Below are 20,060 nucleotides of genomic sequence, written 5' to 3'. Positions count from 1 at the left end.
TTCAGATTCTTAAATTTAAGAGACCACAGCACTGTATACCTTCAGATCAGTTTAACGGTGCAGCACTTCTTGCCTCTGGGAAGGTGAAAACTGCCACTGCCGGTGTGGTACTGATCTGGCCACAGATGATAACTCTGAATGTTTCCCACTCCTGAGTATGCAACGGTTGGGGCTATTCCTGCCGTTGGCTACATACTAAATCTTAGTATCCTAACCTAGCTGGACTAAATCAGTATTGTAATCAGTATCAGCATGAGCAATAATAATAATGTCCCACATTTTATGCAGAGGTAATACTATTTACCTACCTCACCCAGCTGTTACAAAGACAAATAAGCAAAAGTATACAAAGGGCTCTAGGGTATGAAGCAAGAGGTGTATCTTCTTGCTAAACTGAAAGCATACAAACATAAGACCATTAAAAGACCATCCACTACATTAACATGACGACTTAACGGAATGTAACTGCTTTGGAAAGATGTGGATGCCTTGGCAATTTTTTCTTAGATTAGTGAAATTTGGGACATCTTTCTGACACCTCCAAAACCCATAGAAATAATGGGAGTAAACACGTTGTAAAAGTATTCAGTCCTTAAAAAATAGATGCCAGATAACTGAGAGACAATTCTAAACTATTCATTTTGATTTAGATGATGCAAGATTTACAGAGATACTGCTCCTGTTAAACCAACTTGCAGCTAGGCTGAAGGGGAAAACATATCGTAAGTTCATGTTCTGTTTCAGGTCAGTACTACCAAATAACTGGACGATCTTCAGCAACATTTTCAGTCAACACAGCAAATATCACTCTTGGCAAACACGTGATGGCTGTATCCATTTACAGGAGAGGGCACTCAGCCTACGTTCCAATTGCAAGAGCCAGTGCCATCTACGTTGTAACAGGTGAGCGTGCTGGAATAAACTGTAATAAAATACTGGGGGTATTTGTTGTTTGGGCATTAAAAGAATTCCACACAAGCTCACCTGGTGTGAAAAGAAGACATTGGCCTGAGAAAGGTTTTTAATATGATGTGGTAAATTGCCTTGAGTACTGTAATTTACCTTTGTATCTAGCTCAGTTGTGACGCCCCTGCTTTGTAATGAAAAATGATTTACAAGAGGAAATGCAATCTTCCACAGATGCCTGTGCTTCCTCATTTGTTCCCATACTTTTCTGGGTAACAGTTTCCTACTGACATTCACTCCTTAGATCAGTAAACAGAATTAAAGTAGAAACTCGTGTTAAAGATATTAATGTCTCACATTCTGACTGTTGTTGTTCAGGGACTTTGGAGTTGTTTGTTCTTTGCAGCCAGGGATGTGTGTTTTATTTATTTACTTTTTTTTTTTCCCCCTCCAGACAAAATTCCAATATTTGTGAGTATGTTCCAAAAACATGACCGCAACATCTCAGACTCCATTTTTATCAAAGACTCACCAATTACATTTGATGTGAAGATTCATGATCCCAGCTACTATCTTAATAATTCTGCCATCTCCTACAAGTGGAACTTTGGAGATGGAAGTGGCTTATTTGTAGCAAGCAGTCCCACTACATCTCACACCTATACTCTGCAAGGCAACTTCACTCTGAATTTAACTGTCCAAGCCATTATACCTGTACCTTGCAGACCAGTAACACCCACTGCACCACTGCCCACCTCAGAAGGTAAGAGTTTATTGAACAGCAGTGATATTAGGAGCCGTGCTAAAACTTCTAAATTCTGATATTTTAAGTTCATATCTTTAGAAGTTTTACTGTCATCAATGAAAGGGCTGAAAGGCTCTGCAAACCTTCTATAAATTGGTTTAGAGACAGAATCGATAAGCGTAAACCCTTCTTTGATTCTATGGTAGGCATCACTTGCACATTTAACACATTACACACCACAGTGACAACATATAGAGGTCTTCAGGTGCTCATGCAGTACATATAAATTTGGTTTTATACCCTCTACCACACCATGTTCGGTGGTTTTAGCCTTGCCTACTCAGGGTCATCTTCTGAGGTAAGATGTAAATTTTAAGTGAGAAAGAAGTATTTCAGAACACCCTTATAGCTGGTTCCTTTCTGGTTTGCGTTAACTTCCACCCAAAATTAAATGAGATTGGATTGAGCTAGAAAAAAATTGCTCATATTCCAAAATATGGGATTTCCACATGGCATTAACCCAGAATGGCTTTTCCACTTTAAATTTATGCACTACCATATTTCAGAATAACTTTCATTATGTTCAGCATTGGTTTATCATCTCAGAGGGTTTTAAAGTTTGCAAAAGGCCTGCAGCTTCAGCCTAGGTAGTTATAATACTACTATCATTAAACTGTAAATGTGGCTACATTTTTCAAATTTTGGAATTTTAATACTTGCTTTTACCAAAATGTTGAGTGAGAATGAAATATGAAAGGAAAGATATAATTTTCACCACTTCCCCTCTTCATTTTTCCACTAGCTGTAACATAGAGCAGTGGGAAAATACCTGCTTTATAAAAGAGCATTTTAAACCTTTTATTGGCCTCTGGATTTCTTCTATAATTGATTTGGGAATTTTAAAGAAGTGTTTAATTATACCAAACCTTGCAGTTTTGCTTTTATTTCACAGATATGAGTGACTAGCAAAGTGGCTTTTAGAATGAGGCTACCCAGGCCACTCCAGTGTTCCACAGCTGGGCATGTGTGTTTTCTTTAAGGCTTATTTCCATGATTCCGTATAGATACAGACACACATGACTGCACAGCTGCAAACCAGAGTCACTAATGACCTATGTGATGAGTGCAGCTGAAACATATGATCGTGTTCAGAATACCTCTGAGCAGAACTTGTTCGAAAGCTGCATATCTATTCTTTCTCCCTCGTCCCAACAGTAACAACTGGAGCATCTTCTGATTCAGACTCCTCTACTGCTGTCGAGTTAATGGAAGATAATCCTGATGGAGGTTGCCATATTTACAGAAATGGATTCTACAGTACTGGTATCTCTGTCGTAGGTAAGGACATGGGTCAACACCTGAACAGAGGAAGGAGATTAATAATGTACAACAATATATAGCAGAGAGAATGTTCATTTAGGCTCCCTTTTATCAAGCACGGGAGACCCACAACAAGATCCTTCTCTTGGACATAGCTGACATTTTTAAAGATTAAGGTACAGATGGCTAACTGGCTGACTTGGGTTTCCTTACACACCCTGCTAGGAGCTGGCAGCAAAGGTTCTGGCCCCTTGGTTTCCACCACGAGGCTGGGCCTTGGTCTGGATGCTGCTGACAGCTGCCTCCGTGCTACACGTGGTGTCTCCAGGCACTTGGGCTGGAAAATGGCTGGTGGGGATGTGCACCATATTTCCAGATCATCAGCTTCTGAACCGCCACACCTGAATGAAGCTGAAGCATACTGGCCTGGGGGGCAGGGGGCAGGGTGGTGTCACGTAAGGTTGACTTGACCTTCGCATGCACAGGAGTGGTGGGACAGGCAATTGATTTAGTAAAATAAGTAAATAGTAATAATGGAAGAATAAAGCAGAGCAGAAAGGAGCGGCCTCACAGGGAAAGCACTGGAAAATTTCTCAGCTTTCCAACCCTTCAAGAGGAGTGCTAAGGGAGGGAGGAGGTTATGGAAAACAAGACCTGAGCTGAACATCAGCCAAACACTTGAGGTTCTGTACACACAGACTTCAGAGCTTGTCATGTGTCCTGCCGTTGACATCTGTTTCCTTTCCCAGAGGGAATCCTTGAGGTAAATATTATTCAGATGACAGAAAGTCAAGCTGAAAACTCACTGGTTGACTTTGTTGTTACCTGCCAAGGGAGGTAAGTGTGTGAATGAAACTGTCAGTCTTCCCTCTTTAAAAATAATTGTGCTGGAACGCTGTCTGCACTTAGATGCAGCTGCGTGAACAAAAGTTGGGAACTGCAGTGTTTCTATTTCTTGACGGAAACTCAAGTTAATGCAAGTCTCATCTGTAAACGACAGCAACAGAGGTTACTGCCAGGCTTGTAGGATTCAGAACAAATGTCAAGCCTCAGTAAAAATAAGAGAACTAGCTCATGGGGAGAAACAATTCCGTATTTCCCTGGCCAAGACAAGATTTCAGCACTTACTGTAAAATGGGAAGCAGTCTACTGAAGTTGGAAGAAACCCCTTTCTTTTTGGCCATAATTTTTTGGCACTTAAATGGGTGTGTCCCAGCAATCTCTTGGATAGGGAAACATTGCACTAATATTCTTAGCTCCTAGAACGGTATTAGAGGTGGGAAGACTGAGAAATACAAGAATCATTTTGGTAATGCAACTGGAAAACAATTAACCTCTCCTAGCGTTTACTGTTTTGGCACACGATACTACATATAAGAATCTGCATTCCTTTCCTAATGATGTATATTAAATAAATACTAAAGGTAACGGACTTCATAAGCTGATTTGAGGCAGGTAATTCTGTGATCACCATAAAATGATAAATTATATGTAAAACAAGCAGATCATTTTATTGATTGTCTATATGCATTTTATACAAAATCCACATGTATGAATATATAAAAGGTATAGGTATGCTAAAAAAAAAAAAGTATTAATAAAACACTCTTGAATCACTGTAGTGCCACTGATTTCAGTAAACAGGCACCAGCATCAAACTGGGGCATCAGTGCAATGTGCCTATGAACTGGGCCAACAGGACTCCACAGATGCAATGTGTTCTCTCTTCCCATCCCAGTCTCCCCACAGATGCCTGCACAGTAGTTTCTGACCCCACGTGCCAGGTGTCCAAGAGCGTGGTATGTGACCCCATCATCGTCACTGATGAATGCTTACTCACCATCAGGAGAGCTTTTGAGGAACCTGGAACATACTGTATAAACATCACCCTGGGGGATGACACAAGTCAAGCCCTTGCCAGCGCGCTGATTTCCGTAAACGGAGGTGAGTCCACGCAGAGCAGATGCAGCTCATCTGTGAATAGCTTCTCCCTGTGGTCATTTCCCTGCAGGGGGAGAAGAGCACAGGAATTTATGTGGGGTTTTTATTATGCCTGGAGGCCTCAGCTTGTGCGAGAGTCCATGCAGACAGACAATTCTTTGCCTGCAGGAATTTTAGATGTTAGAACTCGGTTTGATTTATGTTGACGATCCAATGAGTACAGTAATTATACAAACCCGCAGTGTATTTTTCCACAGAATAACTCTGTTGGGCAGAAAAGCAGGTGGGGGACACGCCAGCCAGCCTACTCGACACATGGAGAAACAGGAGAAACCAAGGGGAATTCAGCTTACTTGAGACAGAATCCAAATCTGCAGCTGAGCTGGCTGCCCTGGGCCCTCTTTGTGGCCCGATGACCTTGACCAGGTTTCTGTTTCTACAGGAGGAAAGATGAAGCAGATTCTGGAAAGATCTTTGTTTGTAACATGCAACAAACATGTAACAAACACGTAACACTGTTTGACTGCACGGGCTGCTCAGGGTAACCGTTTCAGATCAGGAAGCTCACCTTTGGTGGGATGAGCATCACTGTCTCTTGCTCACAGTTGTGCAAGCAGACTTCGGCAGAACCGGGCGTTCAGCTCGGCCTCAGTCAGAAGTCTGAACCATCGTGCTGTCTCTCTGCTCCCACTCTGTTGCTCTCCTGACTTCCCTCCTATAACGTCCTAGTGATTCTTCTCAGCTCTTTCCTTCCTATCAGCCAAGCAACTGACCCCTTGTGGTCATCTGCCACAGTATTTTTGGCTGATTTTCTTTAATCTAGGTACAAATTCAGATGTACCAAAATCAGTTTGTGAGGGCTAAGGCACAATGCCTGACTTGTAAGTGCATTCTGTTTCCTAAAGATGAAAATAAGCATGCGGCAGGGTTTTTCAAATCTGTATTTACAGGGGCTAGCTTCAGCCCAGCAAGGCTGGTCTTCCTCAGTTTCCTCCAGAGGGCAAAGCCAAGTTGTACTTCGGGGCTTCCACTGTAATGAAAGCAGAATTAGAATCTAAAAGAGGTTGATGCTTTGAGTCACCCTGGAGCAGCCCATCTAACATTTGCAAACATTTCTCATATGCCACAATTTTCCACTCAGTTCAAGAGAAGACAAGTAGTTATAAATTTCTGAAAATCCCATAATTTGGTGCCTGAGTATTTGGTGCCTAAACATCTGGCCCTTGGAATTTGGCAAGACTGTGCCTGGATTAAGTAGGCATTGCACAAAACATCCGCTGTTAACCTGCTTAAACCACTGTTGAATGGGTTACAGTCCTATGATTTAGGCCCATCCCATCAGTACGTGTTGCTTTGCAAACTAGTCCAGGGACCTACCTTATTCATAAAATAAGGTAAATCCCTACAGTCTTGGCAAAAATATTGTGTCAACTAGGAATGAGGTCAAGCCTTCACAATTGTAACAACAACTGAGGAATATATGAGGCACATGTACCAAGTAAATGGTAAACCCTGATTTGATATCTCAGTTTTTATAGACAGCAATTACAACTTCATAGCTGGAAAGGTAACCCAACACGCACCTCTAAGTTACTTCATTGAATAAACACCGTTGTTAATATGAGGACCCAGAATGTGTCTCAGTGCCGGTAAACTCAATAAAGGTACAGCCTGTAGACTGGAAAATTAAGATATTTAACACAATTTTTAAAAAAAATACTTGTAATACTTCGGCTTCTTCCATCAGATATGGTGCAGTTAGGAGTAGATATGAGTGAAATGGTTAATGGCAAATCAGAGGGCAGAGTTCAGCGGCAGGCAGAGCTCTAAGCTGATTTCCCAGAATAAGCATGTTAAAAAAGCAGAGCCCTCAGACCTCGGGTAAGGCAAACAAACCTAAGTCCATCAAGCTCTCAGCCACACTCTGCCATCTTAGCGTATGGGACTGCAACGATCAATAACATTTAAGAAACTCCTTTTTTATCCCCTATCCCCCAGCCACCATCCCTAAAAAAAAAAAAAAGCTGAAGCGATTCTAACACTGAAGCTGAAGCGATTCTAACACTGAAGTTAATGAAGAGACTCCCAGTGTAAATGTTTCCCTAGCTTAGCAATTGGCAAGGAGCAAATTAGCCTCACCTCGTGGGATGCCAGCAAGACCCTCCATTCCCTTCCACGCTGGAAGGCAGCCATGTGTCTCAGGAGCATGGTTCATACCAGAAAACTGGCAAAGCCCACTTCACACTCTAGTGGAACTGAGAATTAAACCACTTAGGACGTGAAAGCACCACCTCTTGCCAAAGTCACTGATCTCCAGTGCTTAGCATATTAAGTGTACTTCAATCTGTACAGCAATCAAGCGGAAATGATGTTTTCTGTAGAAAATCTATTTCACTGTAAAACTGAGGCTAACTTTTAATCAAACTACTTTCCGAATTCTAGGATCATCATCAGGAACAACAGAAGGTGTCTTTATCTTCCTTGGTTTGTTGGCAGTGTTTGCCACCATCGGGGCTTTTGTTCTTTACAAGTAAGTTACTAGTTTCTGGGATTAAAAACAGTACAAGGAACTGTCAAAAATATTCATTCGAATTAACAAACCCAACAACTTAAATTTGTATTAGCTATATTTCTGTTTCTTTTTTATTGTTGTTCACAAATATTCTGGCAAATAGTCAAGAAAATGAGATTACTGGCTTAAGCCACAAAACCATTGGAAAATATGCAAATATTAAAGAATATCAACTTTCATAGAAAATTACATTCTGTGCTCATAAGAACAAATAGTAATACTGGAAGGCCTGGGAACTGCATGTAAACAGTAAGCAAACTCAAACTGCATGATGTGATTTATACACGCAGTGAAACCTAACAAACAGAAAATTGATTTAGCTCAAACTCTTACAAGAGGTGTTTGCGAATGACCGACAGATCAAGAATTAGTCATCTAAATTCTTCATTAAGTAACTGACAACTTCCTTGGGAGAAAGGTGCTGGGCATACTGGAAAGTAATTAATAGAAGCAGATGTTACTGCATTATTATCTTGGACGTTTCTCATGAAACTTTAAGACTGCACCAAGACTCCTGAGTCAAGAGTATGCTCACCCTTCCCAGTCAGTGGTGAGAAAGAAACACCTCCACAGAGCAACGGTACTCTGCTAAGCCATGGAGCCTTTCCCATTAACCAGGCCTTAGTCACCACTACTGACCTATGGCTGTTAACCACGTGGGACTGAAGAGGGAAGGAGGAGAGTTATAAATACATGATTAATTCTCTTACGTGCTGGTCACATGCTAAATGTAACTGTCATTTAAATGTCTTTCAGCAACTTACTGTGTACATTCCTTGCAGGAGATACAAGCAATACAAGCCTATTGAGAGAAGCACAGGACAAACAGAGAACCAGGAGGGACTAACTGCTTACTTCGGCAACTTCAAAGCAATTTTCTTCCCTAGTAGCACTGAAAGAAATCCTCTGCTGAAAAGCAAACCAGGCATAGTTTAAACCTTTAGTCTAACACTGACTATTAGAATATGTACAGACTCATATCTGAGCTATGCTTTATGGGGTTTTCTTGTTGTTATAAAAAACCAGGGAGTAAGGCGAAAGGAAATACAGATGGGATGGTAACCTTTGGGGGCTTGGTGCAATTAGAAATACTAAAATAGTCTGTTGTAGAAAATAATTAGGTATTTTTGAGCACTTGTTATTCTTGTTTGCAATCTAGGATACACTCTTCTGAACAACTAACCCCCCCAACCCCACCCCCCACCCCCCCTTTTATCTGAGTTTTCTTAAATCTAGGATAACTACCTGCAAAACTAAAGAGATTCATAATCTGGAGGGGGGGTGGGGGTGGGTTAATTTAAAAAAAAACAAAACAAACCCCAAACCAACAACTTGTTAATACTTAGTCTTAAACAGACAGCATAGTATAGCTGCTTACTGCCTTAGCAGGATTCATGCCTTTGCTGGAAAGAAAGGCACAGGGGGGCAGGCACATGTTGTCTGTGCAATGAAACGTGCCATGGCCCATTCCCAGGCATTGGCACTGAACCACTGACAGTTACACTGTTCAGGAGGTCCTAGCACAGTCTTGCCCCAGGCAGGCTAGCTCCCCACCAAGCAAACCCCAGATTCTGGGAACCACCGGAGGCACTGTTCCCTACTGGGAGTTTGGCAACAGCCACCCTGTTTTGCGGAGCTCAATAGCATTGAAGCAGCTCATTACATGCCTGTCGGCCTCAGGGCCAGAAAACAGGGCTGGACACATTTAGTTTCCTACTGGACATGACTACCAGTGCACGAGTGTCACTATAAACTAGACCACAAACACCCAAGTAACAAGATGAGGCCCATCTGCTTGGCTCTCCCTGTTGAAACTTTTACTCTGAGTCTCATGTAAAGTCCTTAGCTGCAATTGCTGATGCTGTCTTTGCCTCCTTTGTTTCCGTTTGTCTTGAAACACTGGACTGGCACCACTGCTCCCCAGAGGGCAGATCATGTGTTCTGTGTACGAGAGTCAGCAGAACAAGGGTTCTAGCAGGAACAGGTAACATTCAACTCCCTTTCCCCCTTCTCTTTCGTCTCTCTCCTGCTGCAAATATACATCAGCTTCTGCTTGCTACTCGATCCCTCTCTTTGACCACTTAATGAAATAAATGAAACCCCCAGTATTAACTGGAGCACTATGCTCCAGCTGCTGCTTTTGCATTATGCAACTTAAAAAGTGTAAACTTCTGCAACCCGAATATGCCTTCACTTGTTCACTCTAGCTGCGATTCTGTGTTAAGAAAATTCATGTTGAGGCCTTTCTCAAGTGATCTGGTCTTCTGGCCGTACGTGCTCATCACTCTGCGTTGTGGGGTTTCACAGTGCAAGACCAGAAGCAAACTACTGAAGGCTGGATTACTGGATGATGAGAAAAGCAGAGCATCTTATTTGTAGAAGGGAAAAGGTTGCTAAAAAGGTTCACTGAAATGAGAAAACAGACCAAAAATGCTTTAAATCATTTATTTTCCATTACAGCCTTGCTATTAATATTAAAGGTTATAATAAAAATGAAATAACTTTCAATTGGCGGCTGGGCAAATGACCTTACGCAATCCATTTCTAAACACCGGATACTTTGAAGATCTCTATTTCAATATCATTATGTACTGTTTCTTGGAAGACATACTTCTGATGTTTCTTCTGATACATACTGTTCTCAGTTCCTGAGGTGATATATAAGCACAAACGTATTTTCCCGGTATCTTAGCAGACCTGTCAAATGCTCGTCATTTGTAATCTGAATCTAGCCTTCACCACCACTTCCCCAGTGTGCACAGACACCTCTAAATGACTTCAGGATATAAAAAAATGCAGATTCAAGCATACCTGTGAGATTAGTTCTTTAGTTCTAAAATTTAACAGACTTTTTTTGTTTCAAGGTTCTCCAGTTATTTTCTTTTGTGGCCATTTCAGTTATATTATTAAAAGTGCCATATTTGCCATTGATCCATCTTCCTCATATGTAACATCCTATTGTCCGGGGCATCTAAAACTATTCCCTGATTTAAACAGAAAACACATTTCCTGCAAAAATTACTGCCTGAATGCTACGTCCTCTGTTATCAGTCAAACTGCTGACAGGAAGGACTGTAATTTGTACTTGTTGCTCTAGCCTGGGGCAGGACAGGGGTTTAGTGGAAAATTTAAGATGACCTGTAATGCAGCATGAAAAAATTAAATCTGCCACAGCTATAATGCTCAGGATCAGTGCTGATGCAGGCTACCACTGACCTAGGCTACATGCAGAAAGCGTCTTGCTTCAGCAAAACACTGAATGTTAGTTGCTCAGAGATATCTTAAGCTTTTGCATAGAAAACAGTTTTCAGGCATACTTCCTGAACTTTTTTATCCTTTAACCTAAGTATACAGGATAGCTTGCACTATCTTCCTTTAAATATCATGTCAGAATAATACATTTTTATAATTTGATTTTGCCTTTTCAGCTGTAACTTCTATTTCATACATCTTTACTTTTATACAATGGAATCTAACTGCTGCGCTGACAAATAAACAATTTAATGATTTTAAAGAGTACATTTTCTCTGTCTCAGATACTGTCAGATAAGCAACTTTGATGAGTTGGCTAATTACTGATCAAAACAGTACCTACCTCCAGAAAACACAACTGGATTTGCCTTAATCTTAGCTCACTTATGCACATCTGGCACTACCGCTGGTTATCGAGCCATTTTTGCATCCTCCCTTCAAGTGTACTCAGAGCAATGGCACCACAAACTTGAGATGCAAAGAGACTTTCTTAACAACCAGACGACTGCTGAGGAACCCAGTTTCAGAACAGATCAGGATACAAATGAACTTTATGGCCTTCAAAGACAAGAACAGCTAACAAACAATAGATTTGTGAATGTCAGCAAATATTACATGTTTCAGGCATCCCCTTTGGAGAAATAACATCAAAAGAATGACATGAGACATAAATGTACATCACCTTTAGAAAGAACATCTTTTCAAAGGTCATCAAGAGAAATGGAAACATTAGTTGGGTAACAATTTGTTGCAAATTACTTTAAGAAGTTAAGTATTATTTCAAACCACTTGTTTTGTTCCTTTCCCCTTTTCTTCTTGAACAATTTTTATAGCACACAGTTAAGAGACTCATTAGATGCAGCATGGTTTTCCTCACAAAAAGTATTTCTAAGGTGAAACTAAGGCTAAAAAACACCAGTCCCTGAAGGAACTGTAGAGGAATCAAACTAAACTTTGCAAGAGACATCCAGACACTGACCTGTTGCTGCTACCGACCACCTCCAGCCTTGCACAGAATAGTCAAATCTCCTTTAAAGCTAAAGCATTTATCACGGCAGGTCTTTACGTTCACACATATCTGCTTTTGAAGTCTTAATACCGTTGGTTTACCATCATACTTGGCGAGGGAGGGAAAAGTAGGCCGAAGAGTAATACTTCTATGTTACTGTCAGTGTCAATGGCAACATCTCCAGGGGAAGGGGATGAAGCGAAACACCTTTTACTCACAGTAAATACAAATGCTTGAACTTGTTTAGGTCATAACCTTTTACCCTTGACATATGACCTTTGGGTCATAACCTTTAACCCTGGACAACATTCTCCACTGCAAAGCAAACAGCAAGACTACTGCCCTGCGCCCATTAACACTGTGGGAATTAGGTATAAAATACGCTTCCCCAAGAAAACTGTATTTGTTTCAAACCAGCTGCAGCTTTTCAGGCCAAACCATAGGCTTTAAAAGGGAGCACAAGATATGCGACCAGGGTTTGTGTGGCAGTGCCCGCACTTCGCGTCTGCTCCTCCCCAGCGAACCATCACAGCGGAGTGCGGGTCACCGGCCTCCGGGTCCCGTCCCTTCTACCGCCTTGTGGCTCGGACACCGCTCGGCAAACCCTGACGGGGAGCTCCGAACGGGGACGGGGAAGCCGAGGCCGAGCCGCGACGTCCGCCCTGCAAACCCAGCCCCCGCCCCGGGGCTCCAGCAGGGCAGCGGGGGCGCCCCGGGGCTGGGCCGCGCGGGGACTTCAGTCGGATAGGAGCCGCTCCGGTAGGCGCCCGGCCCCGCGGGCCTCCCCGCGGCCCGGCACACAGCCGCCCGCCACCGGCGCGGCCGGGCACCGCCTACCGCGGACGCGCGGAGACGGCCCCCGCCGCGCCTCGGGACGGCCGCTGCGCGCGCGCCCGCCGGCAACGCCCGCCCGCCGGCAGGACGCGCCAGTGAGGTGAGAGGGGCGTGGCCGCCAGTGGCCAATCGCGGGGCGGCGTGCGGGAGGGGCGGGCCGCGGTGGCGGCAGTGCGGCGGCGGGCATGTGGCGGGCGGCGGCGGGGGGGGCGCCGGCTCTGGCGGCCTCTCTCCGCCGCGGCGGGGGGCGCCCTCCTGCCGCAGCCGCGGCCGCCGGGGCTCGGGACTCCCCGTGGGGGCGGCGCGGCGGCGCGGGGCGCGGGAGGCGGCGGAGCCGGGGCGCTGGGGGCGGCGGCGGAGCGGCGCCAGGCGGCAGGTAGGGCCCGGCGAAGGGCGGCCCAGCCGTGGGGGCCGAGCTGCCAGCGTGAGCCGGCGGGGCCTGTCGGAGCGCGACACCGCTCGCGGGCCTTTTGGCTTCCCGCCTGGTCCTTCGCGCTAGTTCTGTCGCGACTGGTGAGGCTGGTCGCTCTCGAGGTGGCTCCGAGGGCGCCGGCCGGCCCGCGGCCTCACAGCGGGCGAGGGAGCGCGTTGTGCGGAGCGGCCCGGCCAGCGAGGCGCCGCGCAAGGCCCGCAAGGCCTGGGGCTCCGCGGGCGCCAGGCGCTGGGCAACGGGGCGCGGCCTGGCGGGCCCGGCACGGTTGTGAGGCGGCGCGGCAAGGAGGCCGCGACCCTCGGGCGCTCGGCTCTGCCCTGCGCGGAGGGTAACGCCTCGGGAGGAAAGCGACTGTTGAGGACACGGGGAGTCGCGCTCCGCAGCTGCGGGAGGATCCTGCGCGACCGAATCGCCCTTATCTCGGCTAAGAGCACAGGCCTCAGAGCCGTAACCGTGGTGCTGAACCAGCTTCCTAAGCAGTGCTCTGACATGGGGAGTCAGTGGCTAGTGCAGAACTTTGTGAGGATACTGGTGCTGAGTTGGAGGCGTTTTGATACATGCTTATTGTAACAGAAAAACGTTTCCCTGTACATAATACAGTTTCAGCAGCACGGTGGCTGGTGATGGGTATATGCACTGCGTGCGCAGAGCTGGTTTGTTGTAGCTGTTCTGCAAATCTTCTCTAGCCTAGATCTGACAATGACGTTCAGCGTGGCAGAATGTGCCTGGGGTTGTTTAGACCATTCGTTCTCTTAAGTAGGCACTAGAGACTTCACATGTGGCTACCAGGCAAATATTTAACTTTTGTAACCGCTGTGTCTGGAGGAGCAGTGGCCACTGCTAATCTTCTGCATGTGTGACCACAGCAAAAGTTGAAAGAGTGCATGAGTCCCTAAGCTCAAAGGCTTTCATTTACAGAGATCTGATCCAATTTCACATCCCCATTCATGCATATAATTATATGTAGCTATTGTTCTTTTGCTTGCCTTTTTCTTTATATTGGTAAATATAAAGCTTGGCTCTGTGCTGATGCTCATTCTGCACTAACGCTCACTTTATAGTGGCAAGCATGCATTGCTGACAGATTCAAATTATGCCGTAAGTATGTACAAGTTGCATCTACCTAATTGTGGCCAATTCAAAATAAACTGATTTCATGGTGTGAACAGAAGGTAGTTGCACTAATTTACTAGTTTCTAAGCTGGCTTGCTTAAACTGTTGAAGGACTAAAGTCTTGTCTAGAATACAGTAGTCCTCTGTGGCAGAATAGGCTAGGGAAAAAGTGGCTTTTCTGGGTGCAAAGATAAAAAGTACCTTCACGCTGCATCACGTCAGCTCCATTTTCAATATATTGATTTCATCTAAAGATTTTAGAGTGATTTCATCACCATCTATTATCACAGACCTGTTGAAAAGCATTATTCTGAAATACTTTTAATTTTGTCATTTTAATAATGTCTGAAGTACTTAGGTTTCATTGATCTTAATTGACAAATATCTGATGATAGCATTGACTCTAAAGTACTAACAACAAGAAATAAGTTAGTTACCTAAAAGAAACTTTGATGTTTGCTGGCTGCTATATCTAGTGGTAGTGTTATTTACCAGAAGAGTGCTTAGTTCTCAACTTTGATGGTTTTAAAAATGATCTTTAAAGATCTGCAGTGCATGTTGCGTTGTCAGTATCAAACCAAACTCCATTGTGAGTGGCTATCTTAGGCAATAATTCAGCTCATTGCCATTTTATGTCATCTTAAGTGGTTGATTTTTGCAATTAAAAAGATAAATTACCACTGCATCATTTTTTCTGTCTGATCCAGATACTGTTCTTCCGAAGTTCAACATTGAATTTGTTGTAGCTCTGCTGAGGCAAGAAAATGCTAAAGACATCTGTGTCATCCAGCTACCTCCAGAAATTAAATACTCTGATTATTTTATAATTGTGAGCGGATCTTCAACACGACACCTCCATGCAATGGCACATTACATGCTGAAAATGGTAAGACAGTTCACACTGTGCTCTCTGGGTTTTGGAGAACGGTTTTAAATGTTGTGAAAGGAATTCCCCCAGGATTGCATGTATGGGGGTGTACCAGGCAAGATGAAATTAATTATCCTTTGTTTAGTCCTGAATACATCTAGCGACTGACTGAAATTTTTGCCTTTAGCGGTACTACTCAAAATGTAGAGAATATATTTTAAAAACAGACTTCTCTTTATTTAGAACAGTGATAAAATAAGCACAGTTTGGTGGCAAAGATGACGTGAAATGGTGGTGGTGACCTGTGTGTCCACTTTTGTCTTCTGTCCAGCAAGCTTTAGAGCTGTTCCCACTCATTCAAAACAGCTTAATCTGACTGTTGCCAAACCCTAATCCCTAAAATTTCCAGGTTCTCGGATGTATTGCAAGACCAGAAAAAAAGATGGCATATTATGAGGCACAGGGTCCCCTCGCTGGCTTACTAAAATGAACTGCTAATTAATAGTCCCCACACTGTGCCTGTATAGGAGGAAGGGAGAAGCAGCAGCAGCAGCCATTCTTGCACAGGAGTCTTGCGCTGTTTGGCTTTGGCAGAATGTGAGCTTTTCAGTACAAAAATAGACGTTGGAGTAAAACTGAATAGGTCCTTAGGGATAAGGACCAGACTGAAGGAGAGAGACATTTTATGGCCAGAAGAGAGCCAGCTGACTGTTAGAAAGCATGGTGTAAGGAATATGCCTAGTCCCCATCTCAACCAACTGTCTATACTCAACCTGCAGTTTGCCTTCTCTTCATGCACTTTCTTTCCCTGCCTGACCCCATTTTTTCTTTGGATCTTAGTTTTACTTTCTTCCTTCCAGTCCCATTGGTTTCAGCTGTGAGACTTGAAGGGAAGGAGTGGGGGAGACAGTCTTGCTTTTCGGTGCCTTTCTGAGCAGCTAAGGCGAGTTTCTTGTGTTCTCTGCAGGAACTGATGCATCTTTACAGGCTACAATTTTGCCTCAAGCTAGAAGTTGTGTTAGTGTGATTGAATGTCCTGTATTTAAGTGCTGAGTATGTACTCTATCACTTGCATAACTTGCTAGTCTGAAATCAACAGCTCTCCATCTCTCTCAGACCAGAAGAGATCAGTGACCACCACCCACCATGCAAAAACATGCCTGTGCCACAACTGGCTGCTCCTGGTGGCTGTAAGAGCAGAGCCTCTGGGGAGACATGGTGTCCTCCTGAGCATCCCGAGAAACCACGAAGCCTGGCCAAGTACTCAGGAGTGGCTGAGCTTGCCTGGCATTGAAAGTTTTCAGGGCAAAAATAAAGTTGTCGTTTAAGATGTAAAGCAGAGCAGGTGTGCTCAGGAGTGCTGCTAAGCAGCTGGCAAAACGTTATGGTAATACGTGATTTACACTAAGTTGCAGAAGCGCTTGCGTAGCATGAGGTCTTCCTGCTTTTCTTCCAGTAGCTTGTAAATGGCAAAGTCCCAACTACTGCTTACCCCTTCCTGTCTGGTTTCACGTGAGAGGAAGAAACTAACACTTGACTTTGTTATAACCTGTTTACCATTACACAGCCTTTAAAGACAAAGCTGAGGGAAACTTGCAGTGGAGATCAGCCTTTCCAGCCTCTGTTACATAGGTGATGGCAGGGCATGCTGGGCTCTGTAGTAATTTAAGCAGACTTTCAGAGAGTCTCTGAAAATCACCTGCTTTTGAGGCTATCTCACAAGCTATCTTAAAGAAAGGAAGGTAGAACAGGTTGTGAATTACATTTTGAAAGTTCTCCATTCCGGTTTGCAAACTGGGGCCGCTGTCCAGCAGTTAGCGTTGTGTGGGAAAAACCAGGAACAGTTCCTTTGTGGCAATTGCTTTCCCAGTAAAGGGCTAGCCAGCCATGCTGTTACGACTACTTGTTTTGTAGTTTGTCTTTTGTGGCAGAAAGGCCTGTTAAGAGCCATGCAGCTTCACTCTTAGTTTCCTTGTGGCCTTGTGCTGAAATAAATGTTGCTTAGTTTGGGTTTTAATTTCAGCTTGAAAAAGGTTTCTGTATTTTTTTGATTGACTGCTTCAAATAGAAATTTGAATAAAGAAGCTCTGTGAAGATGCACTTGACTTCATTTATTATTTTTTTTCTATTGATGCTTCTTGTAAAGAAACAAGTGGGTTGTGGCCAGGTCTGAAAGTGACAGTATGAGAGCCTCTAGTTGTCAAATCTCTTTGCTCTGGTGGGTGCTTAGATTCTTTGTGTGCTAGGTGGGGAGAGCCGAGCCTCTCAAGCTGGCATCTATGAAAGCCATCCGGTTGCACAGGGAACAAACTACCTTGCCCTAGCTGAGCGTTTGCAGCCATGCTCTGAGCTGCCCCCTCCCCTCTCTCACAGCGGTTCATAGCTTGGGAATCTGTGTGCTGCTTTGCTTTCCCCCCCCATCTTGCAGTGAGTGTTGAGAGCATGCACTGAACAGACGGGAGGCTTCTTGGAATGCCTTCCTTATGGCATGGGTTGAAGCTTGTTTTCTCCCCAACCCCTTCCCTCTGAGACAAGGATAAGCTTAGCATCTCCATTTCTGCATCCTTAACTAACCAACGAAAAACAACAATGAAAGAAACCTTAAAGGAAAATAAAACTTGGTGGTAATGGCAGCTACAGGAAACCGATAACTGAAAGACTATTTTAATGCTAAGCGATTGTATTCAATATTCGTTTTGAGAAAAAATGGACACCTATAAAATTCATGGGTAACTGTATGGAAATTATGAGCATTAGGATTCCAGATCTGATACTAAATCCCACCGAGAAATCTGTACTTTCTGGTGCTGCAAGTGTATGCTTATTTTTGTGTGCAGACCCCAGAACCAACATGAAGTAATCTTGCCCATTTAAGATTTAAAAGAACTCTAGGCAACTCAAAGTCCAGCTTATTTGTTAAGTTTCCATGCTTTTAAATATATGTATTTAAATATATAAAAGTATTTAGTTTTCTGCCACTGTTTCTTTTCTCAGTACAAGCACCACAAAGAAGAAAGTGATCCTTATACTCAAATTGAAGGGAAAGAGACAGATGACTGGCTGTGCATTGATTTTGGTAAGTATTTGTGAATCTGAGAAACGGGAAGTTCTGCATGAGCTCTTTGTTCAAGGAAACATCTCACAGTGAACTCTGATTGCCGTGGAGAGTTTACAATATACTCTGCTGTTTTGGAATTCTAGTTACTGCTTGAAGTTGTTACTAAATACATCTTTACTAAAGATCGCTGGCACTGAGAAGAAAGCAGTAACTTCAGTGGCTGAAAGAGGTCCTAATAAATTGAAGATAACAGTAGTGGAAAGAGAAAAGCTACTTCAGACAACTTTCTCAGGTGTATATAATCCTTTGTTGGGTGAGTGAGGGCTCTTTGTGTGTGGCCTTAGTAGCAAACTGCTGAAAAGACTTCCACCGTCCAGATCATACCATGACATGGGGTAAAACCTCAGTCCTAAGAAATTGAGTTTAATTCTTTATTTTACAAGTGTGAAACTCTACACAAACGTAAAAGATTTTGCATTCAGAAAGCATTTCTCCTTCACTAGCTAGCTCTAGAATATCACCTTCTAACTTTGTGTTTTGGCTTAAAAGAGAGCATGGGTGGATGAGGAGCACTGCAGCCAGTGACATTAAGCCTTGGATACTTCACTGTTAATGATTTTGATAGTTATATCTGAAAACAAATTGAAATTTAAAGGCGTAACTAGAAAAAAGTGCATTAGAAGTACACTGGAATTAACATTCCCTAGTATTGTTTGCACAGAATTAATTTCTGTAAGAAAAAACTTGTATCAAAGTTTGGACCTGTTTCATTATAAAACCCACCTGGGAAATGTGAGCAGCACACCAGAAGAAAATTACTTGGCTATAGCCGGGTGTTGTTGGTAATACAGGAAAACTGAAAGTCCATCTGTAACCTAAGGGAGGTGACTCTCAGGTAAAATTTCTTTTGAATGACGTCCTTCTGACTCCTAGAAGTCGTTAACTTCCTTGGTCTGGAGTCTTGTGATAGTGAGTATTGTCCCTCTCACTCTCCTGGCTGTAGTCTTAAGAGTCTGTTAAAGGACTGACCAAATCTTAACACTTTCAGGGGCTCGAATCAGCAACTTAAAGAGACCTCCATCAGCTGACCCAGTGTATCGAGCCAGAATGGGGGTGGAAGACTTGAACGCTTTTGTGCAGCTGGAAGTGTAGTAGCGCTTTATAGTTCACGTTAATGCGTTGTGAATTTCTGTTCTGTGCAGGTAGCATAGTGGTGCATTTCATGCTGCCAGAGACACGAGAGGTTTATGAATTGGAGAAGCTATGGACTCTCGGTTCCTACGATGACCAGTTAGCCCAGATGACTCGACAGTTACTGCCAGAAGACTTTATATTTGGATTGACTCCTAACAGCAGTGATCATCTCGAGACAAGAACTTAATGCAGCTGCTGAGTGGAAAGACAGATGAAAGAAACACAGAACCTTGATTTCTGACTCTGTGGCCACTACAGTTGATCAGTACAATACAGTACTATTGGATGTGCCTAGAAAAATTTCTGAACAAACTACAAAAGTGGTCGTAATCATAAAATCTTTGCTGTTGGGAAAGACCCTTAAGATCAAATCCAACCATAAAAAGTCAAAGAACTCCTCCTATCATAAGGGAGCTTCCTGGGCAAGTCACTGTCCCCGGGCAAGTCACTGTCTGAAGGGAGTTTGCAGTGAGAAGAGTGGGGCAAAGACACCTACTTACCCTGAAACTCATGCTCAGCCTCTACAGTAATTGTTTTTCTAGTATCTTTGGAAGACTTGCCTGCAGTGGCAGTGCAAAAGAGGCCTGAGTGCTGCAAGGAAAAACTATGTGAAATAGTACAGTTTAGATGAGGCTTCTTGGATTAAGCCATTTGCTTCTGGTCACGATGAAGCAAGTCATGCTCAGAGTTGAAGGAGGTGGTAAAACTGGTGTTACTGAGCACATAAAAGCCAAAAGCAGCATAACGTAAGTGTGTGTTAACAGACAGTAAGTCAGTTTTTCAGCCAAGGCAAATCTCTTTTTAATAAATAAAAA

The 20,060-nt window shown here is 43.6% G+C and overlaps 2 protein-coding genes across 2 annotated transcripts in view; both read left to right on the top strand.

The window, feature by feature from the left end:
* GPNMB (glycoprotein nmb) overlaps positions 1-12,527 on the top strand; it is a 20,544-nt gene extending 8,017 nt beyond the window's left edge. The window contains exons 5-11 of the mRNA XM_040593612.1: positions 745-903; positions 1,361-1,669; positions 2,867-2,989; positions 3,721-3,808; positions 4,710-4,915; positions 7,355-7,442; positions 8,267-12,527. Of these exons, the coding sequence (XP_040449546.1) occupies positions 745-903; positions 1,361-1,669; positions 2,867-2,989; positions 3,721-3,808; positions 4,710-4,915; positions 7,355-7,442; positions 8,267-8,420 (1,127 nt within the window). The 3' untranslated portion in view covers positions 8,421-12,527. The remainder of the gene's footprint in view (positions 1-744; positions 904-1,360; positions 1,670-2,866; positions 2,990-3,720; positions 3,809-4,709; positions 4,916-7,354; positions 7,443-8,266) is intronic.
* On the top strand, positions 12,211-20,060 carry MALSU1 (mitochondrial assembly of ribosomal large subunit 1). Its single transcript, XM_040593586.1, has 5 exons — positions 12,211-12,343; positions 12,752-12,955; positions 14,833-15,011; positions 17,988-18,069; positions 19,254-20,060. The coding sequence occupies exons 1-5, from the start codon at positions 12,211-12,213 to the stop codon at positions 19,430-19,432; spliced, it is 777 nt and encodes a 258-aa protein (XP_040449520.1). The 3' UTR covers positions 19,433-20,060.

Source organism: Falco naumanni, chromosome 4 (genome assembly GCF_017639655.2).
Source record: "Falco naumanni isolate bFalNau1 chromosome 4, bFalNau1.pat, whole genome shotgun sequence".
Classification (NCBI taxonomy): Eukaryota; Metazoa; Chordata; class Aves; order Falconiformes; family Falconidae; genus Falco; species Falco naumanni.
This window is presented reverse-complemented; position numbering and strand designations above follow the sequence as displayed.